The 13,616-nt window shown below is 38.9% G+C and overlaps 1 protein-coding gene across 1 annotated transcript in view; it reads right to left on the reverse strand.

The window, feature by feature from the left end:
- The window catches only part of NBAS (NBAS subunit of NRZ tethering complex), a 316,364-nt gene that overhangs the window by 289,715 nt on the left and 13,033 nt on the right, over positions 1–13,616 (reverse strand). Inside the window, exons 6-8 of the mRNA XM_032866873.1 lie at positions 13,206–13,249; positions 3,279–3,412; positions 845–978 (exon numbers count right to left, since the gene is read on the reverse strand). Of these exons, the coding sequence (XP_032722764.1) occupies positions 845–978; positions 3,279–3,412; positions 13,206–13,249 (312 nt within the window). The remainder of the gene's footprint in view (positions 1–844; positions 979–3,278; positions 3,413–13,205; positions 13,250–13,616) is intronic.

A 13,616-nucleotide genomic window follows, 5' to 3' on the forward strand; every position in this document is an offset into this window, starting at 1 on the left:
CTCACCAGAAACCAGCCACGCTGGCACCCAGAACACAGACTTCCACCCTCGGGAAGTGTCAGCAGTAAACTTCCGTTGTCGATAAGCGACCCTGTTTTCAGTACTTCGTTGTAACACCTCAAACTAAGACACATGAAATATTCATACAGTGAAATACATTATATTACAATAAAATGGAATAAACTACTGATACATGAAAAAATACAAACAAATCAAATAAATCTCAAAATATGCTAAGTGAAGGAAGACTCAGACAGGAGAGTACATTCTATGAGTCCATTTATGTGAATTACCAGAATGGGCACAACTCATCAAGGATGGTTAGGCTGGGCGGAGGGGCGGTGGGGAGGTATACATAGATTTACTAGGTTGGAGCATGAGAGAACTTTCTAGCATGATGATAATGTGCTGTATCTTGATAAGGGTTTGAACTGCACAGTATTTGCATTTGCCATAACTCACTGGCTGGCACACTTAAGATTTGTACATTTCACTGTATGCAAATTTGATTTCAAAAGAGAAAACTGTAAATAAACCTTAAACTTTAATTAATGACATGCATGCTTAAGTATATAAGGACTAACTCTGAAATGCATTAAAAAATAACACTGACTAATGGCTAGACAGAGGGGTGGGCAGAAATGTGAACAGCAAGTATAGTAAAATGCTAATTATGGAATTTAAGTGAAGGTATAGGAGCATTTGCTATAAAATGGTTTCAACCTTCCTGTTATATTTGCAATTTTTTTCCACACTAAAATGCTGAAAGAACAAAACAAAATCTGACTAAGCCAGAGAAAAACATTATTTCACATAGGAGTTCCCAAATAAAATGTATTTTTACCTTACAAGGTAACTTTTAAGTTCTCCTCGGTAATTGATGACCAGGAGTTCTGCAGACCACTGTGCACTGGCTTTATATTCTAAAAATATCAACCCAGCAATAGCATAGCTCAGATCACCTGGTAAACTTGATGCCTATAAAAGAGGGTGAATTAAGTTACTAAAAAGATACCAGATAGAAGTTAACACATGCATAGTTGGAAGACAATCCCAGACACTGGCCTTGCCAGGTACACATTGAGACAGTCCCAGAACTGCTGTGTATACTGAAGAATCATGCAAATCAGAGCGTCTAGAACCAGACATCCAACTTTAGAACTGCCCTCCCGACAAAGGCCATCGCCACACAACCCTCTAGATGACAGATTTGCCTAGATACGAGAATGTCTGTTGAGACTGTGCTTCTCACGGGGGTGGCGAGACGTAATGCCACCATTCAGCCTCAAAGAATTCTTTTTTTTTTTTTTTAAGATTTTATTTATTTGACAGACAGAGATCACAAGTAGGCAGAAAGGCAAGCAGAGAGAGAGAGGAGGAAAGCAGGCTCCCCGCTGAGCAGGGAGCCCGATGTGGGGCTCGATCCCAGGACCCTGGGATCATGACCCGAGCCGAAGGCAGAGGCTTTAACCCACTGAGCCACCCAGGCACTCCAGCCTCAAAGAATTCTAATATACTGAGTTTAGATATAAGCTCCCAAATGTTGACTTTCACTGCCAGCAGTAACCAATGCTTTAAAAAAAAAAAGCCTTGGGGCACCTGGGTGGCACAGTTGGTTGAGCATTTGACTCTTGGTTTCAGCTCAGGTCTCATCTCAGGGCCATGAGATCTGGCCCCAAGTTGGGCTCTGCACTCAGCATGGAATCTGCTTGTGTTTCTCTCTCCCTCTGCCCACCTCCCCACACTCTCTTCCCCTGGGAAGGGTACAGCCACATGCTCTCTGTCAAATAAATCTTATTTTTTTTAAAAAAGGCATCAATTACTTCCCATTTGCCCATCAGTAACTAAAAGGAAAAGACACTTAAAACATTCACTCAATGACAACCTTTTTCCATGAACTAAGGATCAGGCTATATTGCTAAGCACATGAAGGCATGTGCACCTTGGGAAGCACACATACTACGGTTTACCACACCAAATGCCTAGACCTCACTGTCTAGAACCACAAAATAAATACTATGGCCACATGCAGCTATGGAACACTTGATATAGGACTAGTCCTAATTGAGACAGACTATAACCATAAAAAGAAACAGGACATTTCAAAGACTTGGTATCAAAGAAACTAGAATATCTCATTAATAATCTTTACATTGCATATTGAAATAATATTTATGATATACTGGATTATATAATAAATTCACCTGTTCAACTCTTAACGGAACTTCTAGAAAATTTAACATTACAATGTGATCATATATATTATTCACATTACTTTTCTATCAGACAACGCTAGTCTAGAAAACAGTGATGCAAACTTGTTAGTTTGGTTCCCCTGGACTTCCATAATATGAGCCTAACACATTTTCTCAAGTTTTTCCAGTCATTATTTCTGAACAAAAATCATTCTCTATATCACAATTTCTTATCCCTAGCTTCTCATTAAAAATCAGCTGAAAAATTTGTAAACAATACTAATGCCCAGAGCCCACTCTAATCAATTAAATGAGAATTTCCGTGGATTGAGCCTAGACAATCAAGTAAGTGTTGCTTCTCTTTTCTTTACAAAGCTTCCCAGTTGATCCTAAGATGCAACCAGAGCTAGCCCTGTGGTCCTACCTGCCTCTGTACCTTGTTCATTCAAGGAAGAAGGATACAAAGTAAAAAGCGATGGATTCCTGAAAGAAACACTTACTAACTGGATTGCCATGGGAAAAGTCATTCAACTGCCTCTCAATTTCAGTTTTCTAAACTGTAAAACCTGGATAATATCTGGCCAATCTATTCAAAGGGTTGCTGTGAATATGAACTAAGAATATATATACATATATACATATATATATAACTCATTAATAAAGTATAAAACATTATACAAATATAAATTATTACCATCATTAATTTTTTTCTCCACTCTCCCTTTCAATTCCTATCCCCTTGAGGGTAACAGATCCTAACTCCTCGGAAAGCTTTTCCTATTGTGACAGCTCACTGACTACTTTCCCTCACTGGAACTTCCTAATATTTTTCTGTACCTCTGTTTAGTATTTACTTACCACTATGTTTCCATACTGATGGATTACCGCTGATTACTGTATTACAAAATGCAGAGAAAAAAAATGTTTCACGTACAGATATCTACTAGATTCTTAGTATTTTAAGTTCACAACTTATTCAGATTTACAGGTCAATTTCCCCTCTCCTCACATTTGGTCACTCAAGTACTTTCATATATTTTTTTGAATGTCTTTTATGTAATCGGTCTAAGGTTATGCACATACCGGGGCAATAACAAAGAGTTCACTTCCCGTGAGATCAAACACCCTCACTGTTCCTGTGCTTTCAGCATAGGCCAGCAGGGTACAATCATAACTCCATGCCACACGTCTCCACTGGGGTTTCGGGTCTTTTGGAACTACAATGAAAAGGAAAGAAGTACTTTTAACAATGTGTTATACAGATAGTTTAGCTGCAGTAACTGTAGATGTTAACCAACTATTCAACTATGTTACATCCTTTCCAAAGGATTTCTAATGTTTCAGTTCAATAGAAAAGAACTCTTTCCAGAAAGCCAGTTCAAGTAAGACTGGTAAACGTAAACCACAGCAAACTCTGCCCCACTTACTTAAGAAGCAAAGATGACTGACACCAGCGGTCAAATGAATGTTGGACAGGCCCTAGTTGGCAAAAGCTCGGAAGAGCACACCTCAAGATACTTATAAAGTTAAGACAGATCAAGAGCATAGAGTGTGGGCAGAAAATAATTCCAATTAAATGAGCTCAGCTCCTCTAACAGCAAAAAATGAGCATTTCAACTGTTATCTTTCAAATACATCAAATATAGGTAACTAAGACATATGACGCAGGGTTATACAAACACAGCATTGGAGAAGTATGTAGATATACACAAATATCATACATCAACATGTGGATTAGGTGAATCAAGTACTAACCCTAATCAGTCCCACAAGTCTAATATTTTAATAATCAACCTTAATAATCCAACACCATTTTTCTGCTCTGAATTTTTCAGTACAATAATGAAAAGAAAGGCTGTCAGCAATAAAGAAGAAAAAAAAGGGGGGGGTGCTGTGAAACTCTAAACTCTGTTAAATTTTTTAGAGGTTATTGAGGTCTTGCTCGCTTCAGTGTCCCCGCATTAGAATCCCAGAACTGAGGAGACCAGTAGAACCAGTGCCCTCCCTTTACCAGCAGGGATTACAGATGATCAGGGGACTGACAAGGGAACATCCAGAGTTGAGAGTCGAGAGCAAAGAAAGCCCAGAACCCACGTGCTCCGCCTTCCCAAACAGTGAGCATCTCACTACACACGTTGCCTCTCAGTCCGAGTTTGGACTGAGCCTCAGGCCTGCCCCAGAAGGTTCCTGAGATCCAGCTAATAAGCCACCAACAACACAGCCACCTGGCAAATAAGCAAACCATGCATACTGGGGTCTGTCTTTCACCCACATGCTGCCTCTGCCTAGAATATTCTTCCTCAGTACTCTGCAAAGCGTTCACTTCTGTTACAACCACCTGTGGTAACAAATGGTTCCCTCCTCCTTCCTTGGCACTCTTTGAAACTGACTGCTCTCCTCTCTGTGCCCAAATAGGCTGTACAAAATTCTTTATCACACCACATTCTGTTGTTTACAGGACTATTTTCCCCACGAGCCTCTGAGCTCCATAAAATCCACCGACACTGTCCTATTCCACATTGCCATGCTAGAACCTGGAATGGAAAGCGATTAGTATTTCACTAATGAGTGAAGACTAACGCTTTCAGGAAAATCTATGCTAACAGGGCAAGGTAATGGTAAGAGGTTACCATCTCCCAGGGACTACCAATTAAACATGAATTACATAACTGGTCTTCTCCCCACCTAGAAGAAGTACTTTAGAATTCAGACTTCTCTCTTATATCTGTAATACACAAAATAACCGTTTTTGTATGGGAGGAAAGTATGCCAGACATCAAGGAGTTTCTTTATACCAAATAAATCCAAGTAAATACCAAATCCAAGTGAATACCAAATCCAAGTAAATACCAAAAAAATTCCAAGAGGGCCCCTTGGACACAGTAAGGTCTAGTGGATATATTAAAGACTAACAAAACACTATACACATTCTAGAAAAACAATGTTTTTAATGGGAATAAAATGAGGGAAAAGATCAGTTCTCCATCTTTATAAAGCTTCAAAAAAAAAATCAAGCTTGGAAGTAAACAAAGGCACAAAATGATAAACAATACAGGAAAACAAGACCTGCCTGCCCATAGATGCTACACAAACACCAGATAATTTAATGCCCTGAAATATATTCATGTGCTAAAGAAACACAGAAACATTTTTCCATTATTACTGTTTTATCTGAGATAACAGGTTTTTTCCTCTTATCTCATTTTGATAGGATAAACAGATTTATGTACCACATACTTTATCTAAAATAAGTTTCATCTGAAAGGGATTTCTTTTTACTATTACTTCTAGTTATAACCAGTAGCTCCAGAAATATCAGCATGTGTTTTGACCCAGATAAAAGACAGGTTTTTTCATTACAAAGTAAGATTTCACATAACAATGTAAAAACGTGGTTTTTATCACCGGACTTTTCCAGCTGTGTGGTTTTGGAGAGGAATGAATGGTCTAGATTTGTAGAAAGCCAGTGTCAATGGGGTCAACTGAAAAGTATTCAGAAAGGCTATTGGCAAACTGAGCCTGCCATCTGACACCTGCCACGTTCACAGTGAAACTGCTTCTTCTCACTCACGTCTTGCACCAGCTGTGGCCCCTTCAACCCACCAGTTGCCAAGATCTTTCTCACCTTGTGCTTTTATCTGTGCTGTTTTCTTAGCCTGGAGCCCCTCTCCCTTGAGCCCTTTCCTGGCTCCTTTCCATCTCCCAGGTCTCAACTTTTTCAAGATTTTTTCAATTTCTCAAATCTCTCAGTGATACATACCACTTCCACGGGAGGCATTCTCTGACCATGCTGCCTAAGCAGCCTCAAGTCCCCATTATTCTCCACTATCCAACGAGTTGACGTCCTTCACATCTCTTAGCCCAATTACGCATGCGTGTGTGTCTACTTTTTATCGTCTATTCATTGAACTATAAATTCCAAAATGCCAGGTGCTGGGCCCATTCTGTTCATACCTGCATCCCCAGTGCCCAGCACTCTAGTGGTAGTATCAGGCACTCAAGTGCTAACGGAAAACATTCTACTCCGGTGCTCACCCACCCAGACTGGAAAGGGAAATAGAGAAAGATTAAGAAGCAAGGAACACTGGGTCCCATTCTTAGCGCTGCCACAAAATGAAGGGGTGCGACCCTGGGGAGATCATGGAGGTGCAGCTCCCTCATTTGCAAAATAAAGGGCTGAGTGTACAATCTGGTCTGGTGAGCAAGAGCCAAAGAGCAGAGCTATAAAAGTGTGCTGAGAGGCTAAATATTTGAATGTTTGAAATAAAAGTGTCAGTAAAGACATGAGAAAAATGGTTACAATCCTGGAATAAGAAAGGTCTAACCACAAAGAGAAACCCTGAAATTATACGGAAAAAAAAAAAGCGACAAATACAGTTATAAAAACAAACAAAAAATCCATAACAAATTTAAAAGAAAATCAATTGGCTGAAAATATTTGCAACACAGATGATAAAGAGTTAACATTCATACTATCACACCAATAAGAAAAAGTCAAGTAATCCAAGAAGAATATAGGCAAAAGGATATGTTCTAAAAATTCACAAAAAAAAAAACACATAAAAATAGCCACTTAACATATACTCTACCTAATAACTAAAAATATGCAAATTGAAAATGAGATTTTTTTTCTTCCTTTGCCTGTGAACATAGTATTTTTTTTTTTAAAGATTTTGTTTATTTATTTGACAGACAGAGATCACAAGTAGGCAGAAAGGCAGGCAGAGAGAGAGGGGGAAGCAGGCTCCCCGCCGAGCAGGGAGCCCGATGCGGGGCTCGATCCCAGGACTCTGGGATCATGACCTGAGCTGAAGGCAGAGGCTTTAACCCACTGAGCCACCCAGGCGCCCCGAACATAGTATTTTTTAAATAGGTAACATATGGTGCTGACAGTGGAGAAAAGAAATGGCTTCCATCATGACCTTTTTCATAGCTGTGTAAACAGGTGGAACTTTCTGGAAAGAACTGCAGCAGTAGCTATTTTGAAGACTATACCTGGAGACAAACAGGATGTTTTTTCCAGTGTTGGGGGAGGAGGACAGGGGCAAAGATGGGTAAGAGAAAGAGTGGGAAGAGAGCCACTATAAACAACCTAAATTTCTATCAAGAAGGGAATAAAAAACATGTGGTTCACAGTCTTACAATGGAATCCCGTGGCTACATTTGAAAGACTGAAATGCATCTGCACGTACGGACTGGGAAAGACATCAGTACGGTCGGAGGGAGAGCAAGCTGGAGAACAACCTGTATGAGATGGTCTTGTTTTGTTAAAGAAAAAGGTCAATCCACGTACACATAGGTTTGTATAAGTATAGAAAATTTTATATTAAGTTATTAAGTTCCTATGAAAAATTCAAATTGAAAAGAAACTTTATTTTTACTTTTTCAACTTCTATATTGTTTGAATTTGTTACACAAATGTACTGCTTTTGTCGTTTAAAGAAACAACAGCAGGGTAAGGAGTTTCAGATTAGGTCTTCCACCATAAAAGAAAACAGGTCAGAATAACTATTTTCTTGTTATACAACAGGCAGTGCAAGACTGTGATCACTGTGAGAAGCTACTCTCAGCCAGTAGGCACCTTCTGGACCATGGTGCATGAAAAGGGACCTCCAACAGCACGTGCAAGTCTCAGTGAACACAGCAGATAAAGGATGGAGTTTAGAGCTACTAAACTCAATACAATCTACAAGGCAGCATTCCAGAGGGGAGCGAGGCAGAGAAGGAGCTATAAAATCTGCAGAGATGAACACTAGGTCTTCAGACACACACACACACACACACACACACACACACACACACACACACACACATTCTGCAGGGCCAAGAATAGGAAGACTATTGGGGAAAAACAACTGCCTGAGCTTGGAGATGATTTGGAAATGTTAGAATTCCACCCCATTAGAGTGGAGAGATGTCAATGAACACTCAGAGTTCTCATAAGAGATCCCAGAAAGACCACACCTTAAAGGAGGACTAATCTAACCCCAAAGTAAAAGCTATTAACCATATCCACTAACACTTAAAAAGAAGCCTTAAAAGATTAATCTGATCCACCAAAAAAAAAAAAAAAAAAAATTAACCACATCCCAGAACAAAACTCAATACTCTATTAGGGAAGATAACAAAACTTAGTAATTCAGCTCCATAATGTTGAACATATAATTTAAAGTGTTAGGGAAAAAAAAAAATAAAAAGGTAAAATAAATAAATAAATAAATAAATAAGGGGTGCCTGGGTGGCTCAGCCAGTTAGGCATCTAAGCCTTGATCTCAGCTCAGATGTTGAACTCAGGGTCATGAGTTCGAGCCCCGTGTTGGTTTCCAGGTATGTATGTATGTAGGTAGGCATGTAGCCTACCTAAAAAAAAATTTTTTAAATAAAAAATAAAGAAGTTAAAAGCACTGGGTGTTATATGCAACTGATGAATCATTAAATTCTACCCCAGGAACTAATAATATGGTATATGTTAACTAAATTGAATTTAAATAAATATTTTTTAAAATATAATAAACTGATCACAACTAAAAATATATAATTAAAAATAAATTTAAAAATAAAGTGTTAGCTATATGAGGCAGGAAAATATCCACGAACATGAGAAAACTAAACCAATAGAAACACACCCAGAAATGATACAAATTAAGGAATAAGCAGACAAGGGCTTCAAAACAGCTATTAAAGTATTTGGGAATTCAAAGGAAAACATAAACATAAGGAACATACAGAGAATCTCAACAAAAATATGATGGAAACTACAAAATATCAAGCCAATTTTAGAAATACAAAAATATACAAAACAGTATCTGAGCGTGGGCTGTGATGGGGCCCACCGGGCCACCAATGGGCTGACGGGATCTCAGCATACTTAAAACAGGCAAGCTGCTCCTTAGCACTGGAAGTTCTGGTTTATGGGATCTCAAAATCAGAAATATGGAAAAAATCTCTTAACACAGTACAGCTCTAAAAAAAAAAAAAAAATCTAACTTCTAATCCCATATGCTATTACTTAGGTCCCTATTCAAGGCAGAAAGAGAAGGCTAATATTTATGGCCTGGCAAACAGAGCCAAAACAAGTTGCAACCCCATTTAAAACATTCTCAAATGGCATTAATTTTATAAAGCAATAATGGAAAAATATCAAAGTGGAACTAAATAGTTCCTGTTTTGGTTTGCAGACTCTGCAATCTGTAGTTTCAAAAAATGCATTAGCAACAATCTGGCTCCTTCTCTCCAAGCATACATAGGAAATATCATTTGGCATATGAGAGTTATTCCCATAAAGATGAGTCAGATAATAAGCAAATGATCATTACCTCAAATTATATGAAATGGAAAGAAGCCATTAATGCAGCATTAAGGTCATAAATTCACACATTTGGAAGCCAACAAAATAAAACATTAGTTCTCAAAGCATTATTATCCCATCCATGCTGCCACATTAACTGTACACACTAAAACCTCTAACAAATATATTATAATTTGTGTGAAATACAGAGGGCTAAGCTTCCCATTTTCGTGTTAACTTGCAGATCTCTCAGTTTACACACTGGCTAAGAGTGAGTGTCTAAAGTCACAACTTAAAAGGGCCCTGCAGGTCTGAATTACTCTAACATTCTGAACATGCTTCTCAACAGCTCACCACAGGCTCCCCAAGCCCTCACCCAACAAAAGCATGGCACTGGGAAAAAGGTAATTAAATACCTATTCCTAAATTATTCTTCTGGGAACTTCTTGATCCTTACACATTATGTAAACTGGGTCTGGTCTACTTTCATAAGCATTGGTGAGGAGGTAACTGAAAGCAAATTCAGAAGATGCTAGCGCTTGCACAAACACTGCTCTCCTAGTATTCTCAACAGAATACTAAGCAAACAGAAGCCCTTCTCTATTCTTTGTGGTATGTATATACGTTTGTGTGCATAAGGAATAAAAACCCTGAATATCATGACAATTATCCATTTTATATACATATACACAAATTTTTATAAATATATAGTTATAAATTTCTAGAATTAACTCACAGGAGTAGGCAAATATACTTTGTTGATACATAAACTCATAAAAATCATTGTAATAGTTCCCAAGTGCCATTACCCACTTGACAGCATCAGGAATTGGGTGGACTACTCTGTAAGACAGCACACTGCGCATCAGGAACAAAAAAGGTTGAGTAAGATGGGAGCCCTGCCTTCAGAGAACTTTCAATCTAATGGGCAATCAGACAAGCAAATCAACAATTAAGGGGAAAAAAAGATTAGCTTGAGTGTGGTGATGCATGCACAAACCAGCCCTAGGAAAACATTAAGAAGGATGTCCAAATGATGAGGAAGCGGGCAGGAAGGGAAGGTTTCCCAGGAGAGTGGATGCCTGAACTAAAATACGCAAGACTCATTAATTAAATAGAAAAGCAGAGCTTCTAGGCAAAAGGAACCATCTGTACCAAGGCATGAAAAGCACGATGGGGCTGGGAAAGCACGAGCTGCTTTGTACTAGAACACGGGCTGTACGGCCGGAGGATCTTAAGGGACAGACTGACTGAAAGGTCAGAAAAAAATGAGCAGTATTCTACAGTCAGTGGGAAACAACTGAAGATTTTAGGCAGAACAGGACTAGTAGCGGCGGCAGTAAAGGAAGTTTAAAGTCTCCTACGTACTTAGTATGTGTCAGACATTATCCTAAGAGCTTTACCTATATTAGCTTATGTTATTTTTGTCCACAAGTCAGTCTGTAACATTGTGCCATTCATGACAGGTAACTGAGGCTCAGAGAGTAAGGCAGCTTGTCCAGGGTCACATTTCTAGAAAGCAGGAAGCCAGATCTGAAGGATAACTGAGCAGAATTCCCATTTAACAGCAATCAGTTTGGCAAGCGGTGTGAAGTGTGGATCAGTGAGAGGCAAACAGAAGAAAACCTGGTCAGGAGACTATTGCGGGGGGGGGAAACTTTGTAAAAATGTTAAAAGCCTGAGCTAGGGCTGTGATGGCGGAAGCAGAGGCCGGAGACATCTTCACAGGTTCCCAGGGCTTGAAGTTCCGCAAAGGCAATGCTTCCCCACTGTGTCAGCACAGCTGCAGTGAAGTATTTCTGTCTTCCCTGACAGACTGCAAACCCTTAAGTCAAGGTCGCCTGTAGCTTACTCCTCATTTTATACACAGCACCTAGGAGTGCCTGGCACATGGCAGGAGCTTAATATTTGTCAAAGAAAGAAAAAAGAGAAGGAAAAAGAATAAGAAAATGTGTTGACTTCTGGCCTGGTACAGACAATGGTATCACTGACAATCCAGGGGACAGAGCCAAGGAATAGATTACAAGAGGGCAATTTATATAAACAAATAGGCAGTTTTATATTTGTTTTTAAGTTACAATACATACTGTGCATACAGACAACTTCATAAGAACTATTACTATCTTATCAAATAGCAGATGTGGAATTATAGAAGTACAGCAATTCTGACATTCTAATTGAATATCACCACTCATAAGAAAACCAAAAACATCTTTCACTCATCTGATCTTTAATTTTCTGAACACATGTGGATGAACAAAAATGAGAAAGATGAGAGGGAAACTTGCCCTGAGCCACACTCACTAATGGCACATCTGACAAGGAGCTTAAGACCACCACTGCCACAGAGAAGTTGGGGAAATCCTCTGTATTACGATCATTTTGTGGATTTCAGAACTATCGATGTCTTCCTTCTCCTTGCTCTTTCACTGTCAAGGATTTATCATCTTACCCTTATGCTACCTTGGAGATAAAATACGCATACTACATTCTTCCAGTTAAATGACAAAATGCATATAAAGCAGCGTCTGGCACACAGTAAGGACACTCCAAATGTTTGTCATCATCACAACAACCACGATTACCATCATTAGGATTCCTACAACTAGGACACTTAAACTGACCCAAGGTCAGACAGATGAAACTGCAGATCCCTAAGTAGACCACAGAGAATAGCTGCATTTACCTACCAGCACCTTCCTAATTATTTTCTTCCCGTAAGATTCCCTCTGCCGGGGCACCTGGGTGGCTCAGTGGGTTAAGCCTCTGCCTTCGGCTCAGGTCATGATCTCAGGATCCTGGGATCGAGTCCTGCATCAGGTTCCCTGCTCAGCTTCCCCCTCTCCCTCTGCTGCTGCCCCCACTTGTGCTCTCTCTCCTTCTCTCACTGTCAAATAAATAAATTCTTTAAAAAAAAAAAAAAAAGAGTCCTTCTGCCTTTTCATACCTACTCCTGCAGACAGAAATAAGCCCCTGGCTTCTCCTAACTTCTACTCAACCCTTAGGTTGCTTTCCAAAGTCACTTTTTCTCAACAATCTCATCTCACAGCCCTGGTTAAGCACTCACTCTGCTCTCTATTTTTCCTTCATCAGATTTATCAAAGTTAGTAATTATATTCTGAGTGTCTCTATACCTCAAGAGGTAGGGGACCGTGCCTTTTTTGCTCACAGTCATATCCCTAGTACCCTGCAAAATGGTTCAGATACATAAATGATAGTAATTTGTGCTGAATACATCAGAAGAAAAAGCAAATCCCAGATTTTTTTTACTGGTCTGTATCTAATCAAATCTTGATTTATACATAATTTTTTTTTTTTTTGCATTGAATTCAAAATAAAAGCCTAGAGGCACCTGGCTGGCACAGTCAGTAGAGCACATGACTCCATCTCAGGCTCAGGAGTTTAAGCCCCATACTTGGTGGAGAGATTACATTGAAAAACAAACAAACAAACAAAAACTACAGACACAAACAATTTATCCCAAAACTGACATAGACTTTTATCTTAAAACAGTTTCAATTTCAAATTTTAAAATGTCCAAAATGGACAAAGCAAAACATTTAAGGCAGTAAGAGAAATCAGTTAAGAAGTTTTAAGATTATTTTAATAGAGTGGCAACAATCCTTATCAATATTTAATATCTACTCTGCCTTTTAAGGAATACTGTTAACTGTTGTAAATTTAAAATTTTCTTTTTTTCCCAATATTTTGGAAACTCTTACCTTGACATTTCCCAATAATAGATGTAAAATCATCTTTTGCAGACCTGAAAAATATGTACAAAATTAAGCCAACAGTTTCACCCCAACACTATTTTGTCATACGAGGAAACCCCACAAAAATGTTAGACAACTTGTCTGCCCAACACTAAACCAGTCCTTCTCTCAGACATGGATTTGTGCTCAAATAAGACCCTTCCATTGGTCACAACGTTTTCTTCCAAACTTATTTCACCAGAAACAGAGCTACACCTGGAATAGTTTATATAGGTATATAGTGTATATAAGTATATACATAAGGATAAGTTAGATGAAGCATGGTCTTTTAATACAATACAGATGCATGGCCCCTCCACAAAGGTTCTGATTCAACAATTATGGGATGGGGCCAATGCAACTTTTTTTTTTTTTTAA

Source organism: Lontra canadensis, unplaced genomic scaffold, assembly GCF_010015895.1.
Source record: "Lontra canadensis isolate GAN:19392208 unplaced genomic scaffold, GSC_riverotter_1.0 scaffold32, whole genome shotgun sequence".
Taxonomy (NCBI): domain Eukaryota; kingdom Metazoa; phylum Chordata; class Mammalia; order Carnivora; family Mustelidae; genus Lontra; species Lontra canadensis.